Source organism: Leptinotarsa decemlineata, unplaced genomic scaffold (genome assembly GCF_025532065.1).
Source record: "Leptinotarsa decemlineata unplaced genomic scaffold, Ldec_3_MD MMD2_tig00004433_RagTag_RagTag, whole genome shotgun sequence".
Lineage (NCBI taxonomy): Eukaryota > Metazoa > Arthropoda > Insecta > Coleoptera > Chrysomelidae > Leptinotarsa > Leptinotarsa decemlineata.
The window spans coordinates 1,352,366-1,377,715 of NW_027412608.1; the positions used below are offsets into that span (position 1 = coordinate 1,352,366).

Genomic DNA, 25,350 nt, shown 5'->3' on the forward strand with positions numbered 1-25,350 from the left:
AAAGCCCAAGGGCGTGTTTAGAAGAGCTTCTTCTAAATAATGTGTGTTGCCAATAGAAACTGTTCCTACTGACTAACAATTTTTTGAAATAACCTTTTTTTACTATATGTAACTGATGTTAGTTTTATTGTTTTTATTTTTCATTTAAGTTGAAAGTAGGTTCTTTCAAAGGGGGCGGCATGTACGGTGAGAGTTCATTTTATTCATATTTTCTTATGTCTCTTACCACCCTGTACAGGCAAATGGCTGCATTCCAGAACACTTGAACCTCTCACAGTTCATCCCTCTCGAGCGAGCGTTGATCGGTTCAATGTATATTAGTAAGTGTCAGTTCTGTCGTAAAAGGCAAACACCTGTTTGTTCTCTTCCATATTCACATACTGTGAAAATATTCAAATATCTGCTATCGAAGTAAATAGTTGAATGTTGAAGTAGTGTTTCATCAACAAGGTTAACGCTACAAAATTGAGTTTGATCATACAAACAAAACTTTGATAAAATGACAAAAAAAATGTTACTTGCTCAAAATGCTTGTTATTATTATGGTGGGAGGACTATATAATAATTGGAAGCAGCAAGTAGCATATTTTTTTGTGTATACACAGTTTTCTGCTGTAGAACTACATTGTGTGATTGATGAGTGTATATCAAAATTGTTTACAGCTGGTTTTTATGTGGATGCACTTGTAAGTGATATGGAATCAAATTTTATTCAGTTATATAAGATTCTTGGTGTCACACCTAGTAATTGTGAGTTTGAAGTTGGGGACATGAATATTATATATTTATTTGGTACATGTCATTTGATGAAAGCCACGAGAAATAATTTGATGCAAAAAGCGTTTTGTTTTCTCTCTCTCTCTCTCTCTATTTTGGATGGTCGTTGCTTCCTATCTTCAGGCGCATATGACCAATGCTCCTCCTGTTACGTAACTGGCTGTTACATAACAAAAGCTTCGTCGGGGGACAAAGACTATCTTGCAACTTGCAAGCCTGTGCCCGGAATGATGTGCTCTTCGTGTTTTTGACTAACTCGGCTGGACTGCTTTGGAATGTCTGGATAAAGCGGTACACGTAGCGTCTACTGGAGTGTCGAACGTTGTCTTGTGTGCTGGAAACTGGGGGATAAAAAGACAGATAGTACGTACATTGGGGTGGAGGGATGGGAAAAAGGAGAGAAATAAAAAGGAGGTGAAAGAAAGGGAACCATCCCTCCCTCCCCTGTTAACTTATAGTGTGATATGATTATATGTCATAAAATATACCAGAGTTTTGATAATACCGAAGTGTAAAGAGCCAAGTACTGTTGACATATTCAAGGGAGCCGAAATGCCTTTTTTGACAAGTTGTTGGTAAATGTCATATCCAGGGATACTGTTAATTGGGCATTCTAGGAATATGTGTTCCAATGTGTCTAGTTGTCCACACTCGCAATGTGGACTTGATGAGACGCCAATACGAAATAAGTGAGACTTAGTCCAACAGTGGCCGGTTTTCATACGGATGAGGTTAGAAACATGTCTTCTGTCCATAGCTGGAATTGTCAGATACCAAGGCCGTTTGGGGAAGGTAGGGTGGATTCTACAATATGTCTTACCTTTATTCTGTATCTCTTGTTGCCATTTAGTACAAAAGTGTTGATTGATGTTGTTTTTCAGGAATGGTAAGTAATTATGTTTATCTACTGGAATATTCAATGGAACACTGAGGATCGTGCCAACTTTTGCCAACTTATCCGCCTGCTCATTACCATCAATATGCGAATGTCCTGGAATCCATGTAAATTTGAAAGTATAATGTGGAGTTGTAGTAGTGATAATGTGTTTAATGCTCAATGTAATAAAGTCTATATTCGTCTGAAAATTCGCGTTCTTCAATCGTTCCAGTGCACTTGCAGAATCGGTGAAAAGAAAGTTATGTCGCTGGCCGTTTTCCATGCAGATCTTCATACCTTTATACAAGGCAATCATCTCCGCGTCACAGATGTTTAGGTGATCATGTAGTCGTGCTGAAAATTTATAGTCTAGTTGTGGAATATAAATGCCTATACCAACCTTATTGTTAGTTTTTGATGCATCCGTATATACGAAAATGTAATCATTACGATATTGTTCAGAGAAATGTAAAAAGTTCTTGTAACAATTAGGATCTTGTTTTGTGATTTTGGCATCTATAATATCTACATGCTGTAAATATGTTGCCAAATTGAAACTGTAACTTGGTATGACTGCGTTTGCATACAAATTTTTTGTGATCAATTTACTATAATGGAAGGCCTCGACCAAATATGGAAGTTGTTTATTTTTCCAGTAACTATATTGCTGGTGGTATATGATGTCAATAATTTCCAAGATCTCAAGTAAAGGTGGCCTGAAATCCATTCTTTTCATGATATATTTATGGGCAAGCCACTGTCTGCGATGGTCTAAATCTGTCAAACCTGCTTCCGCCAGTATAGCATTGCGAGGCGTGGATTTCATGCATCCCAGAATAATTCTAAGTCCTGATATATAGACTGTATCTAATTTGTCCAGGTTCTTTTTGGTACAAGGTCTATATAAGAATGCGCCATAGTCTAAGTGCGCACGCACAAGTCCATTGAACGCCAGCAACATAGTTCTCGGGTCTGCGCCCCACCATACTTTGCAAAAAGTTTTTATAATATTGATACCTTTATTTGCTTTAGAAATAACATGATCAATAGTTCTGTCCCAATTCAGATTAGTGGAAAAGAAAGTTCCTAAGTATTTAATCTCTTTCTTGGCCTGCAGGGTATGATTGTCTATCCGAATGTTCAAAGGTCGAACGGAAGCTCTACCTTTGTGAAAGAACATGCATTCACATCTACCTAAACTCAGCTGAAGGTCATGTTTGGTCATCCACATATTAATGGTGGAAAGTGAACTATTTATGGTGTTCTCCAATGTTTGGAGAGAGTCTCCCTTGATTAGCAGTAGTAAGTCATCTGCATATGCTAGCAAACGGCATGGGGACGGTATGACATCGAACAACGAAAGTAAGTAAATATTAAACAGAAGAGGACTAAGCGGGGAACCTTGTGTGAGTCCCTTCGAGGTTAAACCAGGTCCGTAGACAGTACCATGTCGATCTATTAAGTAATTATGTCGGTTATCTAATATTCGGAATATGAGGTTTGCCATCTCTGATGCTACTCCATATTTTATAAGATATTTATATAAAGTGAATATGTTGACATTATCATAGGCCCCCTTGATATCTAAAAACACCGCAATGACGTTTTGATTTAAGCTAAAAGCTAATTGTACATAAGAGGTTAAAAAGGCAGTGCAATCCATCGTACCTAAACCTTTGCGAAACCCTGTTTGGTATCTGGAAAGAAGTTGGTTATGTTCAAAAAACCACTCTAAACGTGTTTTGATGATTTTTTCTAGTAGTTTCAATCCACAGGAAGCCATAGCCAATAGACGGTATGTATTTGTAGCTGTGTGAATAGAGGCTTTTTTAATGCCAATCAATAAAAATTCTTTCCATGAACACGGTATTGTGTCACCCTGTAGGAACCCATTATAGAATTGTAGTAGTGCAAGTTTCAATTTCAAGGGTAAGTGTAGAAACATAGCATATGGGATGCCATCTCTCCCTGGAGCAGTTACTTTCTTGAATTTCAGGGCCAGTTCCAGTTCTACTAACGAAAATGGCTGAGTGTGTGTGGTATTAGGTTGAAGTCGGAAGTCTGGTTCCACATTACAAATGGATATTTGATCTAATAGTGTAATTGCTGTTTGTGTATCTGGCGCATCGTTGGAGTTGTATTTTTTAAGTTTTTTGTCGGAATAGCTTCGGATTATGTTCCATACGTAAGAGATGTTAGAGTCTCGATTTAGGGAAGCACAAAATATCTGAAAACTTTTTTTCTTTTTCTTTCTCAAGAATCGTTTTGTTACCGCTATTGTTTTTTTTTGCTTCTATATAGTTCGTAATCGTTGGGAATAGTTGAAAGTGTTTGATAGCTTGTTTCTTTTTTGTGTTGGCTTGAGTGCATTCACTGTCCCACCAGGGACATCTCGGTCCCTTTAAAGATTTTGGGTGATAGGTAGGTATTGTTGTATCCGCTACATAGTTCATTAAATTAGTTAAAGAATCATATGAATCCAATGTTTGTAGGTCTGCTAGAATATCTAGCTGTTGTGTGTATGTGTTCCAATCCGCTTTCGCAAAGACCCTAACTTTTCTCGTATTATTAATACATATTTGTTCCTCTGTGTTATTATAGTTGCATAGGGTAGGGTAGTGATCGCTATTACCACATTCCTCCATTACTTCCCAAGAACATTTTGGTGCCATTGCACCAGACACCATACATAAATCCACTGAACTTGGATTTTCCAGAGGGCTTGCAAATCTAGTACCTTTACCCGTGTTTAATACTACCAATTCGTCACCGGCCAATAATACACTCAATACATTGCCATTAAAATTACTCGAGGCACTTCCCCATAAGGGATGGTGTGCGTTGAAATCCCCCATCCAAATTATTTTCCCACGCAAATGATGTAGTAATCTAGTAGCTTGGTCTATTGAAAGATGATTATTCGGGGGGTTATAAGAATTTACTATATTTATGTTATTAACATTGACTATTAAGGTTTGGCATTTATTATCATTCAATTCTTGTATGTCCACAATGGAGTAATGGCAGTCTTTGCGAACGAGGGTGGCAATACCCCCATATCCATCCTCCCTATAGATTCGTATAGTATTATAATTTTTTAAATTTAAAGTGTAATCTTTTTTTAACCACGTTTCATTCAATAGGATCACATGTGGCATGTGCTCCTGAAGTAAAAGTGTCAAGTAATGAAAGTTGGCCTTCACGCTACGTATATTCCATTGAATGATTTTCAAGGATGTAGAATCCACCCTATTCCCGAACAGTGCTAGTAAAAGTCTGTGGAATCGAAATCTTTATATAGTCTAGCCTTATCGTATGCGGTTATGACATCAATTATTTTTGTCTTGGTGGTTGCAGGTAATTTGGAAAAATTTGCATAAAAATTTTTTACTATATTTCTATCGTGCTCGTCAGACGTTAGTAATGGTAAACTGTTGTTGAATTGGGATTGATTTATACGCTGTTGCGCCCGTACTTACTGTGGTTTGTGAAGTTGTTTGTAAAGCTATACCATTTGGGGGTTGTGGAATTCTACCATCTGGATACAGCAAAATTTCGTTCAATGCATCCCTGTCATAGCCTATTCTATGTTCTCTATTACTATGTTTGTCCCCTCCTACGCTTTGTGCATATGATCTTTTGAATCTTTGATTGTTTGCCATATAAGTTTCTTTGCGTTGCTCTACTGAAATATCATTATTATTGAATGTATATCTATTTTGCAATATTGGATAATCGTTAGCTTGTGGATTATAAGAAGTTGGTTCTTTTGGAAAGTGTTTGACAGCTTCATAAAAAGAAATATTTTCAAAAGTCATTTTCTCCCTAATTTTTTTTTGACGTTCAAATTCCTTGCAAATTCTATTGTTGGATTTATGTTCAGTACTTCCACAAAAAAGGCATTTTATGTTATTACAAGTTTTATATGTCTCTTCATCTATGTGACTTTGAGTACAAGAAAAACATTTTTGTTTACCTTTGCAATATTTTTTAATGTGTCCATAAAGGAGACAATTAAAACATTGAATCACTGGAGGTATATAAGGAGTTGTTATGTAAGTTAAAAAGCAAATGTCAACATACCTAGGAATGATAGTTCCCTCAAAAGTAATTAAAATCGTCGATGCAGGTACATATTGAATCTTTCCATCTGTTACTATGCGTCTGTTCATTCTTTTGACACTTTTAATTTTATAAGGGCTTTTAATCATCATTTTCAGTTCCTCTTCTGAGTAGTATGTAGTTATGTTTTTTACAATCGCTTTGCAGGTTACATTACTATTAGGAATGTATAATTTATAGCCTAAAGTTTTCAATTTTTCGTTCAAGACTAGAGAATTGGCACTTTCACGATTATAAAATTCTACTCCTATATTATGTCTACCTTTGATTTTGAACTTACTTAGATTTTCCAATTTCAGATCACAAACTTCCTTAGCAATTTTAAGATGTGGATATCGTCCAAGACTGGCTCTAGATTCCTTATTAGTTTCTACAATAACTGTGAAGGGACCCGTTGCACCCTCACCATATAAATTTATCTGATTTTCTTGACCTGATTCCATTTCACTTATCACCGGTTGCGAAGAAGCACCTGTAGGATTGTCTTCTATTTCAATATCATGTGTTTGTGTAAAATTGACTAATTCATTGCTTTCAGAGTTGAAGGTTCTTGATAGCGACTGGCGATCTGCCTGACTCATTATTTTCCATACCTCTTCATCAACACTATCCCTGTTATGGCTTCCTTCATTATCAATATGAATTCGTTTTATGGGGGAAGATGACTCTTCCCCTCTCCCCCTAACATGTCTACAGCACTTCAGCACCTTTCTCCTTTTTTTTTTATAGTAAAAAAAAAGGTAGAAAAACTACAACTAATTATTTAATTCGCAGTTATATGTACTTCCCAACGATAAATCAAAGTATTAAAACTCAAATAACCCACTAGAATAAAGAAATAAGTACAAAGGAAATAGAAAAAGAAATTGCACACCTGATTCGATCTTCGCAGCTCGACCTAAAACTCAAAATACGTATTACTGTATTAGTTTTTCAGATCAACGTCCTAATTCAATTAATAAAATGATGTTCTGTCATCTGATCTTCAATACAATTTTCAGCGTTTTGTTTTGATGAAAAGAAAACATCATGGTCCTTCATAGATAAGTTTTTTCAGCAAGATAAAAAGCAAATCTATAGATGTGCACCTAAACTAACATCTTCACATATTTGTCCTACAAATTTTGAAAAATTGAAAGTCAAACTTGTTACCCAAGTTCTGAGTAACAGTACCTAGTGCAATGAATACTTATGTGAGTTTGGGGGCTCTTCCTGCAGATGCCATGGCAACAATAGACATAATTGAAAAATGTGATAAATTATTTGATTTATTGAATTCTTCTGACAATAATCACCCAAATAAATTCAAAAATGTTTTTGATTAGTCTGATTATCAGATGCAATACATGGTAGAAATGATAGATTTCATTTGTGAGCTAAGGATTTTGAATAAGGATGGAAATGATGTTACTTCTAAGTCGAAGTTCAAACTCTGGGAAAAGTTGCAAGCAGTAAATTTCAAAAATCTGAAAACTCGAAGAGTGAATCAAGATGCAATTGAGCATTTTTTTGATACTGTTAGACAGCAGGGAGGAAATTGTGTAAATCCTACACCCATCCAGTTTGAAAGAGCTTTCAGAAAACTGTTTTTTCAGATTTTTTTTCATACGTCAAATATGAATTGCAATGACATCTAATGATATTATAGTCACTGATAAAATTTCAAAGCCTTTAAAAGACGAAAAATCAATAACTCTTCCTGATTATGATTACAGACGAGAACCCATGCCAATGCAGAATGCTTTCAATTATGTCTGTGGTTATTTAATCAAAAAGTCATTGATTGTTCACAGCTGTGAAGTTTGTAGAGTATACTCGGTAGAGGCTAATAATTCAGATTATAATAAATTATTCACTCATTTCAAAGCGTTTGAGAATAATCAAAGTTGTTATGGTGGACTTAGGTCTCCTAGTGAAGATTTCATTAACTTCATTCATCAATTGGAGATGTTTATTTCAGAATTTGATGATTTGTGCAAAGGAAATCCCATATCACTTTCATATTTGGAGGAAATGAGAAAAATTTGTTTTAGTTTTGTTCTCAGTTTCCGTTACTGTATGTAATCAAATTATTTATCAGACTGAATATATTCTATACACTGAAAGTCTCAAAATTCCCCTTTTCCTATAAATGGTAATAAACTGAGTAGACCAACAACACTTCGACAATAGAATAGACCAGTGTTCGTGTAGCCAGACCTGATGAATTTGGATACATATTGTGTTCTCAGAAGGACATCTGCTCAATTTGTAATTATATTCCTTCCAAACCTGACGAAGAAGTGTTTAGCCTCCTCGTTGGTCTTCGTCGGATGCCATTTATTAGTGATCTCTGGAATATTCTGTATTATCAAACGCATTATGCACAAAACTCAATGCTTTTTCGTAATATAGCTATTGTTGAGGTCACTAGTACCAATGCTAACTAATAAACACGTCCTATTTTCAAATATTATTGTATATATTATATTGCACAAAAGGACCTACTCATGATGTAAATGTCGTCAGTCCTTTAATGATTTTTTTGTGGTACTGATATACTTCTTCATCAAAATGTATCCTCTCTGTGTATTTTCATGATATGTCTAGTGATTGTAATTAATTGATTTTTTTATTTTGGTTAAATTTATTTTTAAACTTTACTTTTCATTAGTGTTGTTACTTTTTACTTGCTAAAAATATATGTAATGTAGTGAAATAAACATTTATCTATCACATATTTCATCGAAATGTATCTATTGAAATAGATTTTATGTTGTTATTGATAATTACCTATGCTTTGAATTAATTATTATTTGAACTAATTTGAATTAATTGAATGTAATGAATAAACAAGTCCGATTGTTTGATTTTTCAAACAAGTCTTCAAATAAGAAGTCTCTTGTTTAAGAAGAATAGATGTTGATAATTTAGAAAAACCTATGTTTATGTTCACCAGTTACTGGATGACAAGGTAGTCTGCTTGCTATTTGTATTGTTCGTTTATCTATGAAATTTATCACAACCAATAAGAAGTGTAATTTTTGTAATATACAAAATGATTAAAAATATTCATAATTTTTATCAAATTTCACTATTGAACTTAATTGATGATATCTACTTATCTCTGTAATCAAATTTGTCAATATTCGAGTTTCTTAATTTCATTATAATGTACCACAATAATACCATCATTTGTTTGAAGGTGATTGACAATGTTTCATGATGAATTTCACTAGTTTGGACTTCCGTTGTCTAATATGTAAAATGATTTGAAATCCCCGAAACAACTAAAAAAGAAGAAATAAAAATAAATAGCTGAAAATAACTATTATATTAAGTAAAAATAACCTGAAATGAAATAATAGTGAAATAAAATACAAGTAAAATTAAAACCATTGAACAAAAAATAAAGAAATACAAATAAATATAAATAAAAAAGTTAAGAGATTCCAAGCCACGTTAGTTCACGACGTTTCGATTGTTAGTATCTACAATCGTCTTCGGGTGATGACTGGACTGATTCCTCCCGAAGGAGGTTATTTTTGCTTAATATAATTGTTATTTTCAGTTATTTATTTTTAAATCTTCTTTTTTAGTTGTTTCGGGGATTTCAAATCATTTTACATATATTAGACAATGGAAGTCCGAACTAGTGAAATTTAATAATACCATCACTTTTTCTGTGAATAGCGAAAGTATGTTTTTTCAGTGTACATTGAGAGGAAATCGTTGAAATCAACCAAACCTTTTTGTTTGTGTATATCGAGGTGGTATACACATCATACTCAAGGTTACGAATTTTGAGCCATCGAACATCAAAGGCGGCATCAAAGCTTTCGCGTACTTAATCTGTGGCAAAGGTGGCACTATCAAGTGTTCTTCTGATTGTTTAGTATTCTGTGGTCCAATTTTCATTATGTCGTTATGTGTATTTTTCTCTAGAGCTAAAAATCGAGTTAAGCTATTTAATGTGAGAAATGAAATTTCGAACTATTTTTTATGTCGATATATCCGTCATTTGTCGACTGAAGAAAACGAAGGAAACGTTAAAAGAAAGTCAGATCAGGCTACTTTGATTACTCTGATAAGAAATAAGCAACAGTCAGTCACCACTTTAGAAGAAGCTGAAAAATTATCCAAGAGAAGAGACCTTATACTGGTTAAAGTTATTGACTTAGATACAAAAACTCAAAGACCTATCTATAAACTAATTACACTCAGAGAATATCAAAATGAAGATCATAAATGCAAAGAATGTAGAACAAAGAATCAAAATTGCCTTAAAGGAGAGAAAGTTCTTTTGATTAGCCCAAATATTGATAAGAATGACCTAAAAACCCAAATAAGAAGAATCAATAAGTGGATTGATAAGTTTTATGAAGTTAAAATAGTAGTGACGGGAGACAATGTTGAGACAGACAAAGCTGTAAGTAATCTACTCATTTCTGTATTCATAGGAAGCCCGTTCTGAAAAAAAAATAGTATAATTTTCACTTTATTTGATATAACAATTATGGCAAATCATCATATTCAAAATTTATGGTACTAGAGTTACTTAGAAGAAAAATAGTATTTTGCGTATTGAGACCTCACTGAGATAAAAAACCCAGTCTCAACCACAGAAGCTAAAAGCTCTTTTATTTTCTGTTAGAACCCTTGGAGACAATCATAACTACTTGTGTGTTATGGGAGTTAGATATAATGTAATAACTAGTCAACGAGCAGAAATGTCTTTGATCAAACGGAAGGAATTTGTAGATATAGCTGAATATATAGATACATATATATTTTTTACTTTTTGGCCTTTCAACCAAATAGCCAAGTGTAAAGATGGATCTAGTGATGGTTGAACTTGGTTGCAATATATTCATACATGAATGGAGTCATGTTATACACAGTAGACAATATAAGTAAACAGTGTATGTTTTTTGAATGGGACAAGCCAAGACGTCTGTGAAAAGGTAATTTTTGTTAAGAAAAATAATATTGTTGCATATCACTCGTCGCCAAGAGGGTGCTACCAACGTTTGTAATTATAGCAGTTTTATATTTATCCTAAACCAACACCATTTAATAATGAACACAAGCTACTCTGTACACTCATTCTGGCCGAATGTATTTAACCTTTCATCCCTCAGGACACAATTTTAGGGGTTGTTTCACCACTAAAAATTATAATAAATATGATTTGGTCTATGGCCTTGATATATTCGATTTTTATTAACGTGAAGTCAGCCACAGATTTCCAGTCACACTTTCTGGTGTAAGGAAACTCTTATGTGGGATAGGTGAGCAAATACAGGTGGTGTTGTCAGATTGTTTTTCTTACTCAACTTCTTACGATCAACATTTCTTAAGGTAATTGGAATCAGGTAGTAACGTATTCCAACACGAAGCCTATAATACTTCACAATATCTGTAATCTCAGTATTTTTCAAGTGCCAAAGTTTCTTGAGCTTCACATATATGGGTATATTCTAAGATGATATAGATATATATATATATATATATATATATATATATATATATATATAGCTAATTAATCTGTTTAACCCTCAAAGACAGAAAAAAATAATTCTTGGGGTGATCAGCAATCTACCTGAAATATTTTGAGTGTCAGAAATTCTAGAGTGTTTCAAGAATGTTTATAACTATAGGGTCAAATGGATGAATCACAACAAAAGTGGGTGAGTTATCAGTATCTGAATTCGTTTTTGCTACAAAAAATTAAATTACTCTGCAAAAGTTGTAACGGCAAAGGTTATATGTACTAGGTCTATTCCATCTGTATGGTCGTAATAAAAGAGGAAAAAAAATTACTTGAAAAACTTTCAGTGATATAGCGGAAACCTTTCGAGTGCAAAAAGTCTTTAAATTTATAAAGTAGGAAATATGCAAAATGATAGTGTATTCTATTGAGTAGTATGTAGTAATGTTTTCATTACTCCACGTTTTAGACAAATGTTCTTGGTGGAATATTATCAGCTGTAATCTGACCAAGTGGTATTTGATGCCGATTTGTGTCGTACTGATAAGGAGAATATGAGAGAATTGTAATATGTATTTCTAACAGTCCAGGAAATATAGGACCACTGCATCATACTGAGAGTAATAAACATGTCACCAACTTTTAAGTGCTGCAAAACCAAAGAGGGTTCAAGTGTATGCTGTGTACAATGTTTGTAAATATTTCATAACAGTTGCTTGAACCGAAAATCGCACATGTTGAAATTAGAATGATATCATGTATTAGGTTCAAAAAAAAGTGCAATGAAGAAGAAAATATGCATGCCTGAAAAAATGAACTTAGGAAAAAGCCAGGAAGAAAAAATGGAGCACCTCTCAAATATGATCAAAAACCTGAAGGAGGAATCTGAAGAAAAATATTCTTACATTCAACGTTTGCAAAGGGCTTCAACTGACTTTCGTGATGAAGCTGTGAACGCAGAGGAAACTTTTGTTTTTGAAGTAAATCACAAAAATAACTTGGCTAAAGAATTGCATGACTAGATTTACACTGAAGAACAATGACCTACTAAAGAAACTCGAATCAGCAATATTGAAAACAAACACCTTGCAAGGAAAAATATAAGAACTGACCACCAGCAATGAAAGATATGAACAAGAGTTTGTTGAAATTTCACACTCAAATGAAGCTATGATTACTTCAATTGACGTCTGAAAAAAACCTTTACTCGAAACAACTGAAATTTCAAGAAATCCATCAATTCACCAAGTCATGCTCCACTTATGAAGTGACCATCAACGAAAATAAACGGAAACTAAGTAAACATAATGACAAGGATGGTATTAAAAAATCCAAAGAAATTCCATCTGATTATAAATATAAAACACATTGGAGAATAAAACCAGATTCTTCAAAACCTAAAATTCTGATTGTGGCAGGCTTTCATGGAAAAAATTTAGCATTACCATCACTTAAGAAAGCCAATTTTATTGGATTGAATTATTATTCAGCTGGTATTGATTGGGAATATCATTTGAGAAATATAACAGATATGAATGCGACTCCAAACATTTTTTATAATTTTTTGTATGAGGGTATATGTAACTTTGTACCTTATGGTAGGTAAACCAAGTCAAAATTTCCCTGTTGGTTTGACAATGATTTAAAGAAACTCTTTATTGAAAAGAAAAAACTCATGAAGCCTATAAACTTAGTAAATATTGGGATGACTACCAAATATTTTCAGATTTCAGAGCCCGATGAGAACTGGCGCCAAAAATTTGCAATGATGATTATATTAAAAGAATTGAAAATAACTTGACATCAAACATGAAACACTTTTTGAATTTTGTAAACAACCTACGGGAAAATTATGGTTTTCCTGATACTATGTATTGGAAGATTGTGCAAAAATTCAAATGAACCAAGTTCACATTTGTCAGACAAAGAGTAAACACCTATTTTGCTCCTGCTTGTTAGTACATGTGATTATATAGAACTCAACTATGGATATCGAAACAGAGGAATATTACTGTGAAATAGAAATTCAGGATGATGGACAATGAAGAAAAGTGATGCATAAACGAAAACCAAGAAAACGTCTGGAAAGTGCCTCTAAAAGAAGTCATCGAAATCCAGAAGAAATCTAACGAATTATTTTGGCTTCACCCAACTGTACTAATTCCAATCCCTCAACCTTCACAAAAAAAACAGATGATGAATTTATTCCAATCCAAAAAACCGATAATACAGAAACTTCTCACCATTGAAGAAAGAAATTACCCATAAAAAATACACACTTTTTTTCTAGCTGGAGATACAGGATATTCCAGAATAGCATTCTGTAAAATATGGGAAAAACTATTTTCTCAGGTCACTGATGAAATAATTAGAACACAGAGATTCTACTACAAATTTCGATACTATCCAGTTTATGCAAGTAAACCTCCCCCTCCAACTCCAAAACCTTGCAACAAATGCCTTTTCTTCTCTAATTCAACAGAAACCTGTAACACCCAACCAAAATGTCCGAAATGCCAGGGTTTACATCCAAGAAACCAGTGTACCTCCACCTTATCACCGAAATGTACAGGATGTGGTTCCGTGGAACATCAAGCGTGGTCATTTAAATGCCCGCTGAGACCACCGCACCGATTCTAGGTGTACCTAATATACAAATTAAATCTATCAACAAAAAATCTCATGAAATACCAGAAGAGAAGGAAAACTTCAGAATTCACCAAGCCCTAACATATCATGACTTTATCATCAACTCATATGTCAATGAACTGAACAAATTTTTATTTTTTTTCAAATTTCAAATAGCACTATATATAACAGAAGTATATTCTAAATCAATATTGATAAAATAAAATAATATTTTGTCAATCATTATGATTGTCTGTATAACTGTTCAAAAAAAATTTTTAAAAACTTTTTAAACAACCCAATATACACCAATAGACAGGAACTAATTCAAAAATTGAGAAACAGATTTGTAAACAATTTCCATGTAAATTCCACAGCTGTCTTTTCCGGTCACCGTGTTTACATACTTATCTTCGATCTTGGATCTGAAGGCCCCATCTCTCCAACAAAACCAGTCAACAATAATATCCAGCATATTCATGTCCAAAATAATTAATCTCCTATGTTGCAACATAAACAGCTACTCATACAGAAAATACACCATTTGCAACTACATTGAGAATAATAGTATTGATTGCTCATTGTTTGTGGAAGCAAAGACCAAAGTTATACATCTAAATGGTAATCAATTACATAACCGGACCAGAGGGAGTACTCTAGTCCAAACACACCCCCGACTAAAAGCCAGACGAGCAGATCCTCCAGCCATAAACAATCATTTAAATGAATGCATACACTTCAAATCCCCTTCCTAGATGACAAACTGCACATTTTTTTAATGTACATACATCCATCAGCTCGTATTGAAGAGGCCATTTTTACAAAAGCATGTCTCTATAAATATGCTATCATTATGGGAGATTTCAATGTCAACAATAGAATGAAGAAGAGACAGCTAATACCTTCCTGGAGAATGCCCCTTTTCAAAAATGGGAAACTCCTCCAACATTTATTATGCCAAACAACAGCGACACAACTCCAGATGTATTACTACATACGAATAACATTATATCAAACTAGCTTTTGCCTGCGGCTTCGCTCGTGTCAAGAAGTATTATTATTAATTAGGTATAGTTTTTGGGGCTTTACTTTTGTTTAGGGTCTACAAAACTTCTTTGTACACAATATTCTTAACTAATCTGTCATTAGGCGCTAAAACTATCAAGCTATTGGGTGAACTCACTCGTGAGCAAGCAACATAAAACTGTCCATGAGAGAAGCAATATTCTCTCAAGTCAATACCCGCAAATTTGAGAGTTTGCCCCTGAGACTTGTTTATTGTCATGGCAAAGCAGACTTTTAGAGAAAACTGTAATCATTTAAATTCGAACGGGATATCATTAGGTATTAATGGGATTCGTGGTATGAATAGTTTCCCCTTTCTCACACCCAGTTTAGTGGCTTCTACTATATTGCGATGTAAAGCTTTCACTTGCAGTCTCGTACCGTTAGAAAGTTTTGGTGGTTTCAAATTTCGCAACAACATAATTGTAGTGCCAACACGCAGAATAAGCTTATGACAAGGCAAACCTGGCGGTTTCAATGAATTAAAAAATTCTACAGGGTAATTAGTAGCGTCATCTGTATTAAACACAGTATCAATCGAAGTATAGACATTTTCTTCGCCCTCAAACGACATGAGCAGGATATCGTTGATAGCTGCTGCTTGATCGTTCTTTGGAGTAAGTATGGCACGCTCACATACCCATTCAATAGACTTGTCATGTATATGAATTATGTCTGGATAAACTTTAGACAGCAATTCTTGAACCGTAGTAACAACTGTGCACAATTTTGAGAAGGAGATCTGAAAATCTACCAGCAGACTCATCCCCGCCCAAATATACTCTCATATTTTCAGAGAGCTTAAGAATATTAACCTGGGGCCACAAATTGGATTTCTTAATGCATGACTTTACTTCGTCAGCTCTGGTTCCTTTTGGCACCACTGGTAGAGTCTGCCGAAAGTCTCCGGCCAGCAAAACTGTTACGCCACCCACCCATTAATTTTATATTATTCCTTATATCCCTTAGTGATCTGTTTAAGGCTTCATGAACCGTCGTTATTTCGTCCCACACGATTATTTTTGTACTCTTTAAAACTTCAGCAAAATTACTTTGTTTGGAGATGTTGCAAATGGGAGTCTCGGCAGTGATTAAATTGAGTGGTAACTTAAAAGTAGCATGAGCAGTTCGACCACCTTCGAGTAATGTAGCAGTTCGACCACCTTCGAGTAATGTAGCAGTTATGCCGGACGACGCCACAGCCAGGGCAAGCAATGCCGTGAGTGCTTCTTACTTTCGCCAAAAGTAAATTAATAAGGAAGGTTTTACCCGTTCCACCTGGGGCGTCTGAGAAGAATATTCGACCGTCATTTGCATCTACACTTGTGATAATTTTATTGTAAACTTCCTGTTGCTCGTCATTCAAGGATGCTTCATTTTTTCTTACTGCGTCTTCTAAGGCCAATGTATCGTAACTGTTCTCCTTCACGTACTCTCTATTTTCAAAATGTATTGTTGTTATTGGCTGAGGTAATCCATACTCTTTAAGAGGACGGCCGCCTAATGATAATACGGCATCCTCTAATACCGACAGGCATTTGTTAAATATCAGGTCCGATGAGTGCTCTACATCCACGCCACCTTGCCTTTCCAGTTGTTTTTTGAAGTCTTCAGAAAGGTATGGGATAACCATCAACACCGGTTTGAGTTTCCTTAATAAGAGCCTTAGGATAACGTTTGCTGCACGAATTATCTCATGCATGGAGAATTTCGGTTTAAACTTCCACAGGGGCCATGTATCATATTACTTTTAACAATTTCGTAGAGTTCAGGATCACGATCGGGGTTAGGTATTTCAGCACAAATAATATTGTCAATTTGATCCGAAGTGATGCGATGTTGAAGCCATAAAAGTATATGAATATGCGGAAGACCTCGCTTTTGCCATTCCGTCGAATACATATAGCATCTCACTTCACCGAATATTTTCCCTTTTATCAACAAATCCATGACCTTTTTTACCTTTAATCGAAATACTCGCGAAATAATATCGTATCGAACATGAGATTTTTGTCCTGAAAGTAAGTGCTCATTTATGTCACTCCAGCGTGGGTTACATGAAAAGTAACAAAAAGGTCGGGACGACCGTAATGTCTAACATAGGTCATGGCGTCTTGCGTTTTTTCGTGCATGTATCTTGGTCCACCAGTAAAAGATGATGGAAGTACTACCATTTGTCCCAGCTGATTTGCTTCAGCATCTTTCAAATGAATATGATTATCTGCGCGCAATTTGGCTTGATTGTTTTTTATGTAGTTTAGTCTTTCAGTTTTTATTTTTGCGTATTCATCTACCATTCACATTGACTAAAAAGAGCGCGATATTTAACCAAAAAGTTATCTTCTTCTTTGATCATTATTCAGTATGAATAAAAACTTACAGCAGAGACTATTTTTTTCTAGGGCAACTTCGTTGTGGGATCGCATTGTGGTATGTTGACTGAATAGTCATCATTCCCCCAGCAAAACATCAACGGGTACTGCAGCGTGTCATAAGCTCGATGTATCTTACTGATACGCTGAAGTGATGATGCCTCTTCGGTCAAAATGCTGATCTACCAATACAACAGCCACTTCATTTGCCGTTGGTGCATTAAATCTGCCTGTGTTCTCTTTGTGGTTTTTTATCTGCATGTATCACGACCTTGAATGACTCTGAAGGCAATATTTTATCAATGGCTGTTTTTAGATCTTTTATGTATGGCTTCACCTCATGTAACATAAGCTGCAATTGTTTGATTAAATTTGGTGTCAAATCAGGAAATTTAGAACATCGAATATTAGCTCTCTATCATCTTCACCGACGACATAAATTTGCAGAAACTGTGCATCCTGCCCAGGTTCCGGTAATATACTTCCAATTAAATGATAGACTTGTCCTTGAACTTTAAAAGTTGGTGAAAAACCGCCTTCTTTTATTTGTTTTCCACCAAAGGAAGTCATTTGAAAACAGGCATTATATTTTCGGATATTATCCATGAAATGTACATGATTTGGGTGTAAATCATTAACCAGACTGTAAAGTGGTTCAGGCAGTTCTTTAAATGGCTCAAGTGGTACTTTACCGGCGCTACAACACATGCCAGGTGTCTCATCTTTCCACTTCAAGGCATACACCATTGACACTTGTACGTCATAGAACCTAAGACTACACTGCTGTCAGTTCCATAAGCAATATGTGGGTCATACGCCAAACCCGAAAGGAACTTGCTTCTCCATACACGCTGAATTGTATTTTCTCTATACCGTGACTGAATCACTCTTTGCACATCGGTATTCCTGGCCTGATATAGTGCAGCAGATTGCCTGTGTTTTTCAGGGTTGCAGCCTGGTAGGTGGCGATAGATGGCCTGTGTTTTTCAGGGTGTGCAGCCAGGTAGGTGGCGACAGCTTGCCTCTGTACATCGGTTTTTTTCTTATATTCAGAAAAAGCTTTACAGTGGGATTCAGGTAGAGTCTGTCCATGTTTTTGTGCCTTTTTTATTTTATTTTTTCGTGTGTAATTAGCAAACATTGCCCTACGTTTGTTTTTCTTTTTTCTATTAATGGCACAGACTCAGATTGGGACAATAAACTTCTTATTAAATGTTTATCATAATTTATTGAAAATACAATAGGTGAATGTTCACGCTCTAAAACAGGTACCTTCTGACAACCCTTATCAACTTTAAGTTGCGAAGGTGTATCAATTCCAAAATCATGTTCTTCTACAGCTACCTCCATACGACGCCGAGTAATTTTCTGTGCTGCTATGGGAAGATAGGCATCAAAATGCCCACTGGACAAGTCTTTGCTGAATCGTAATCGTCTTACCGGTCGTTAGATCCAGATTCCGTATATATGAGACCGTTTCTATAAACTTCGAACTTAATCCTGCTGCTAGAGCACTCACAAAATCCGCCATAAGTAGCATTTTTCATCAGCAGGTGTTATCGTCAGGTGTTACGTAGTTATCACCATTCCTGTCGTGGGTCATAATTGAAATCTTGCTCCAGTCATTAACCACATATCTGACAATTTCTGAACGCACCTCCATCGCTCTATCTTGTGTTTCGTACATTAAATAAGAGAGAGCACGAAACAAACATGCACCGTCACCAACAATAGGGACGACAGTACATTCTTCTACTTCTCCATTAACGTTCAGATTTTCTTTAGTCATTTTAAAAAAGTCTAACCGACAAAACCTATACTTAAACCAAACGAAAACAAAACAAATGCCAAATACAAAGCAGAGTCTATAACCAAAACTACTAAACCGAAACGAAGCAAATGCAATCCAAAATATACCAAGAAAAGAACAGCCAAAATCGTCAAATATAATCCGCTAGAAATATTTAGGTAAAGTATGTACTATTAGATACGGTGGCCACTCATCATCGGGTATATGTAACTCAGTAAAAACACAACGATAGCGCGTTTTAAAATATTACTAACGCCATCTATTGTCAACATTTAGAACTAAAAATTATTTTGTTCGTCATAATTTATTCGGACCATTAGGTACTGATAGGTTCAAATTAATACATTTACATCCTCCATCATCCCTTATTTTATCCCCTTAGGGGTGAAATTTATCAAAATCCTTTCTTAGGGGATGCCTACGTCATAGTAGCTTTATGCATGCAAAGTCTCAGCCCGATCGGTTCAAAATTGACAAAGATTCATACAAACTTTCATCTCCTATTTTATCCCCTTGGGGGTAGAATTGATCAAAACCCTTTCTTATCGGATGCCTACGTCATAACATCTACCTGCATGCCAAATTTCAGCCCGATCCGTCCAGTGGTTTGGGCTGTGCGTTGATAGATCACTATGTCAGTCAGTCAGTCATCTTTGAGTTATATATATTTAGATATATTTTAGAACCAGAGGTAACACCCGATCTAGAATCTGATCATTCACATCTCAAAATAACTTTCGACATTGGAGAAAATGACAAGCAGAAGAAAACTTCCAACAAACTGATATGGAGAAAGCGAATGACTACATGATGCGGTACATATATACTTTGGAAGATGAAAACAACCATCAACAAATAATAGACTTTTGTAATGAATTGTCGGAAACATTTATAGAATATACACAAAATAAATATAATTTCTGTACACATGAACTTCGCCCATTTATTGTGAGTTTGATTAAGAAAAAAAGTAAGACGTATCATGAATATAGAACAGAGATTCAACGTCTAAAGCTTCAATTAATAAGTTTAACAAGGACATTCAGAATTTGATTCAAGAATACAGAACCCACAAATGGATTCAAATATGTGAGGCCATTCCTAAAAAGAGGGGCAAATCCTATTGGAATGAAATACGGAAATTATCGAAATACAAAAAGGATGGAGTACATACTAAAAATATTATAGAAAACAATATTGAATATGAGCTAACTTCCGAAAAAGCTTACATATTTGCTAAAAACTTCAAAAAAAGCTACAAAGAAAGCGTCAACTTGAACTTCGACCGCAATCATTATGAAAATGTAAACGATTGTTACGAAAACTTCTTTTCGCAGATACCCGTACAAAAAAATAATACATTCAATTAGATGAAGAAGAATATTTTGAAATATTATATCCGGGAAAAAAACTCGGCTCCAGGGCATGGCTATATCACACGAAACATGTTGAGAAAGCTGGATTACGTATGATAAACAACACAACATGAATGTGTATTACAATAATCCTTCTGTGTGTTGTGAATTAATTACACATTTAGTATTGAAGTTGAGATTGTTTATTGTTTTATAAAGTTACCAATATTATTATTGTCAGTTTTGTTTTTGAATAAAAAGCAAAAAGTCAAAATAAAATTTTATTTTGCTGAAAATAAGAAGTTTGCCCAAACACTGTGCACAGGGAACTGAATTTATGCCAAATTAAATCCTTACATATGATTGATTGTAATTCTGGGCCGAGAAAAAGTAACTTTTATAAAAATGGACAAGTCATCAATGATATGGGAACAATATTCTTGGCAAGAAAGATATTGAATCACATTAATGACCATTTCTCCAGTCATAGTATTGTTGACGACCAAACAGAAGACAGAGCTACACAACCTATGGGTGAAGATGAAGATTTCAACTTTTAGACACCAGTGCATACTCAACATGATGTTTCACTGCCAAATAGTAATAATGCCTCTTTTTTATAAATTAGCAACTCATCACTGATGAGTCACATCTTACTTTTTTTTGTGTCTAAATATACAATCAATTAGAAACAAGATAGACGAATTGTATGTATTCCTGGGAGACCAGAAATGCCGTAAAGTTGTTTTCCTGACAGAGCACTGGCTCAAAAATGGTGAGTCATTAATAATTCCTGATTACACAGTAGCTTCTATTTTTTGCAGAAATAGTTCTCCTTCATAGTTCAGTTCTTTATTCAATGTCTCTCAAAACTTGTTGAATACAACTATATAATAGAGGAAAAAACTTTTGAAATGTCCGGTACACATAACCAGAAAAGAAATATCTTTGCAACATGAATATAGCGTACGCCGTCCTTCAATGTTGATATTTTCTTATATAAGTTTGGGTACCTTCTTTCGAAAATCCTCCCAAAATCAAGATAAAAATTCATTAGACACTCAAAAATTAGTTTCTCTATTAAATTCGTTTAAACTTGTTAATGCATGTTGAATCACCTACTCGATCATCCTGCTATTCTTCCACCTTGATATATTACTTTTGCACCACTTTTAATGAGCTTGACATAGTTTATAATGTCACTTCATGTAATCTTTCCGATCATGATGCCATTCTGGGTTCTTTGGAAATGAACCAATGAAATAAAAATATCAACATTCAGTTTGGTCAACTTTTCAGTAAAACAAATTATACAAAATTGCACACTCTAATTTCAAATGGGAGACAGTTTTCATGAACGAAGTTCCTTTCGAAATCTATCACAAAAAATTAGTGTATTTTTCGAAATAGCATTTCCACTTCAGAAAATAAAAATAAAAAATAAGAAACCTTGGATCACCTCAGGAATTAGAATTTCTTCAAAAAATATGAAATCTCTTCATTATATAAGGAATCCTTGAACAGTATTGCTTTTGAAACATATTTCAATAAGTACAGAAAAATCTATAGAGGAGTAATACGAAATGCAAAAGATATATATTACAAAGACAGAATGAATAATGCTGCTAATAAAATGAAAGAAACATGGAATATTGTCAATAAATGAACAATAACCAAAAATTTCCACATATTTCCCTACATCCTGACACTATTAATGACTTTTACTGTTCCATGTTTGAGAAATTAACTGAGAGCTTGAAACCTATACGAGATCTATTAATGTACCTTCAAACAGTATCAATCAACTAACCATGCATTTTTTATAACACCGATGTAAGGGAACTGAAAAGAATCATCATTAACCTGAGCAACAAAAAAACACCCGGAACTGACAATTTGTCTATCAGAATATTTGAAAACTTACCAGATTGCGCTCTACAGGTTCTTGTTCAACTCATAAACGAAACTTTCAGGCATGGAGTATTTCCGCAATTTTTTAAAACATTAATGGTCTGAGGTCTGAGGCCTGAGGGCCGTGATCCTAATGATCCATCAGAGCTAAGACCAATATCTTTACAACCAACTCTTGCAATGATGATTGAGAAATTAGTTAAAATAAGACGTAATGACCATTTGAATATAAACAAATTAATCACTCCTCATCACTTTCTCCGCAACGCACAATGATTAGTCGCGATCCTTTGTTTGCAGGCATGTTAGGCGTACACATTCTCGGACCATCAGTCCACCTTTTCGTAACTGTGAGTGTCATACCAAGTTTCGTCCAAATAGAAAATTTGCTGTTGTTCTTGTCTATATTTAGTTATTTGTTCTAAGTATTTGTTACGCAATTCCACTATTCTTCTGATTTCCATGACTGTTTGACGTTTGTTTATTATTTTAAATCTAAATCCTAGTTTTTTTAATCCAATTTTGAAGAGTTTTGTCACAGCAGCTCACGTATGACCGGAAGTATTCAATTTCTTCCTTATGATTTCAGTTGTAGGAATCTCATTGCTTTTGTAACAGTCGTAGGTATATTGTTTTTTCAATGATTTTATCAGATGAAAATCTAAAGATTTTGGTAATCCCGTATCACACCGCGTCTTGCGTTCATAAGGTTTGTTTTTGATTTGACTATTTCACGTACAGTTGAGAAGGGAATTTCAGTCAAATCTGATTGTTATCACACTCGTTATTACTATTAGTACTTCCAAGGACGCCATATTTTAAACAGATAACAAACATTAACAACACGACTGCTATAACCATCCTTGCATTCTATTCGTCACCGTAACATGACTTCAAATTTAATTTTATGACTCTTCAGCAAATCATAAAACTCGGTTAGTAAAAATTATCCAATACGAACCGCCAATTCTTCAGTCCACGTGGACTCGTTGGCAGCGGCTTTATTTCTCTATATTGGTTTTTTGGCCTTTGAGAACGCCGACACCTTTAACTATGTACAATACCGGTTACTTCGACTATACCTTTACTTCTGAGCCTCACCACATAACTAGACAAGCTTGCCAATTAAAGGTTCCTATCCCAGCAAGTAGTCAAAACAAGAACTCTGTTATAAATAATTGAGTGAAAATGTATAACAAGTTACCTAAAAGTTCAATAGAATGTGTCACTACTATATTTTAAGATAAATTTGAAGGCAATTCTGGTCAAAAAGACTTACTATAATTGGATGAATATTTTGAGGATAACCTCGACATAAATTAACATATGTCACAAAAAAGATTTGAAGCTTTATAACTTCTATTTATTATATGCGAGCGCTTTCGATAGCTGGCTGTGCTATCATCTTCTTGGTTCTACTCAAACTGAACGTTTCATCTTCTTGTTTGTTCTTTTATGCGGTTAGAATCCTTGGTGCAGGTACTGAAGGTAAATTTGCCTGTATTTGGGTTACATCAGGTAAATATCCTTTGTGTTAGGATTTTCTCTAGGTTCACTGTTTTTAGGAATGTGTATTGTATTGTGTAGTATATTCAATGTTAGGTCTTGTGTTTTGATTTGTATTTGTTCCTCGATAAGTGAATTATGACTTGAATTTATGGATGTTTAGGTTTTCCCAGATGTCCATACGGTTTCCTTTATTGACTTGTTTTATGAGTTTGATGTTTTCTGGTGGGGGAAAGTTTTCTTTTGTATGGCGCGTGTTGCGAGGTTCGATTTATATGTTATGCTTTTTTGTGCTCGTCGTACCTTTGGATCTTTTTTTTTTTGGTTTGGCCGATACAGAATTTGTTGCAGTCCGAGAATTCTATGGTGTACACTCCGTTTCGGTTTTTGTCTTCTTCTTTTTCATAACTGTTTATTTTTTGTGTTATTTTCGTGTTCGGCTTATAAGTGATGTTGATGTTCAAGGATTTGAAGATGTTTGTTAATGTTTTCATTTGGTGACCTATGTAAGTGAATGCAGTCCATCGTTGTGTTGTTTTATCTGTTGGAGTGGTAATATTCTTTTTCTGTATTTTTTGTTCGATTCTATTTTCTAATTTATGTGTGTATCCAAACAAGATACATTATCCTAAATTAAAAAAAAGTTTTTACTGTGTAAATTTTAATATGGAAATATTTGCTTACTCATACCATTTATTTGATTTCTCACACTTCCAGTAACCACACATTTTCTTGTTTCCTTTCTGTCAAATGCACCACAGTCCCTCAAATTCCTTTCTAATCGTCTAAACATTTGGATGTTCGGAATTCGACGATTCGGGTATAGCTCAACATACATATTCCTTGCCAAAAGAGAATTTCTATTTGATTTTGCTTAACTAAATAACATCTTTGATATGTTCATAAACGTCTGGCAGTTCTTAACAGATATCAACAACACATTCATTTGTCCTGCCATAGAAACCAAGCAAAGCCTACACGTTTAAGATGGTAAATGAATTGAGATGCTATTTGATCATACCAAATTATACAACAATCAAATTTTGACCAAAAACTGATATTTTTGGTACTTCCGGGATTGAGAATTATAAAAATATTACGAATTATAATTGATTAGGGAGAAATAAGCCTTGAAAGAAGGATTATGGCAATACAAACATTTCCAAAACGAAAAAGTACGAATTTTCATTGTGTTAAGGTACCTACCTGTCGAATTTATTGGGTTGTCCAAATTATATTTTGAAGAAATCGAAACAAATGACATTAGAAATAAATGACATTTCCAAAAACAATCTTTTAGATGTGTTTCTTCCAGTCGATAAAATTTTTGTTGAATTATAGTCCATATTATGACCTTCTTTGGACACATGGTTACTGAGAGCACATTTCTCAGGATGTAATCTACTATCACTTTTATGTGAACTAATTCTGTCTTTGAGCAATCTTGACGTTTGACC

The 25,350-nt window shown here is 34.5% G+C and overlaps 2 protein-coding genes across 5 annotated transcripts in view; one reads left to right on the top strand and one right to left on the bottom strand.

Annotated features, from left to right (window-relative positions):
- Window positions 1-400: 400 nt before the first annotated feature.
- Window positions 401-6,444, bottom strand: LOC141484122 (uncharacterized). 2 transcript variants are annotated; one of them, XR_012466486.1, is made up of 3 exons: window positions 5,738-6,444; window positions 5,134-5,339; window positions 401-1,118 (listed from the first exon to the last, which is right to left on the bottom strand). XR_012466486.1 is itself a non-coding variant. In XM_074179197.1 (2 exons), the coding sequence occupies exons 1-2, from the start codon at window positions 6,355-6,357 to the stop codon at window positions 1,029-1,031; spliced, it is 1,314 nt and encodes a 437-aa protein (XP_074035298.1). In that variant the 5' UTR covers window positions 6,358-6,444; the 3' UTR covers window positions 401-1,028. The 2 variants fall into 2 exon arrangements, 1 of the variants encoding a protein (XP_074035298.1); XM_074179197.1 differs by having other exon boundaries at window positions 5,134-6,444.
- Window positions 6,445-9,591: 3,147 nt separating this feature from the next.
- LOC111507063 (mitochondrial translation initiation factor 3) overlaps window positions 9,592-25,350 on the top strand; it is a 44,358-nt gene continuing 28,599 nt past the window's right edge. The window contains exons 1-2 of one of the 3 annotated variants that reach the window (XM_023162305.1): window positions 9,592-10,184; window positions 17,342-17,401. In XM_023162305.1, coding sequence (XP_023018073.1) covers window positions 9,675-10,184; window positions 17,342-17,386 — 555 coding nt within the window. In that variant the 5' untranslated portion in view covers window positions 9,592-9,674 and the 3' untranslated portion in view covers window positions 17,387-17,401. Of the gene's footprint in view, window positions 10,185-17,341; window positions 17,402-25,350 lie in introns of those variants that run through there. The other 2 variants (XM_074179199.1, XM_074179198.1) reach the window with 2 other exon arrangements.

Excerpts from the sequence above, each read along its gene's own strand:
- LOC141484122 (XM_074179197.1), bottom strand. The coding sequence starts at position 6,357 with ATGAGTCAGGCAGATCGCCAGTCGCTATCAAGAACCTTCAACTCTGAA. Across the intron at positions 1,119-5,133 it reads AAACAACTTCACAAACCACA|TTTCCAGCACACAAGACAAC; the intron begins GTAAGTACGGGC and ends TTTATCCCCCAG.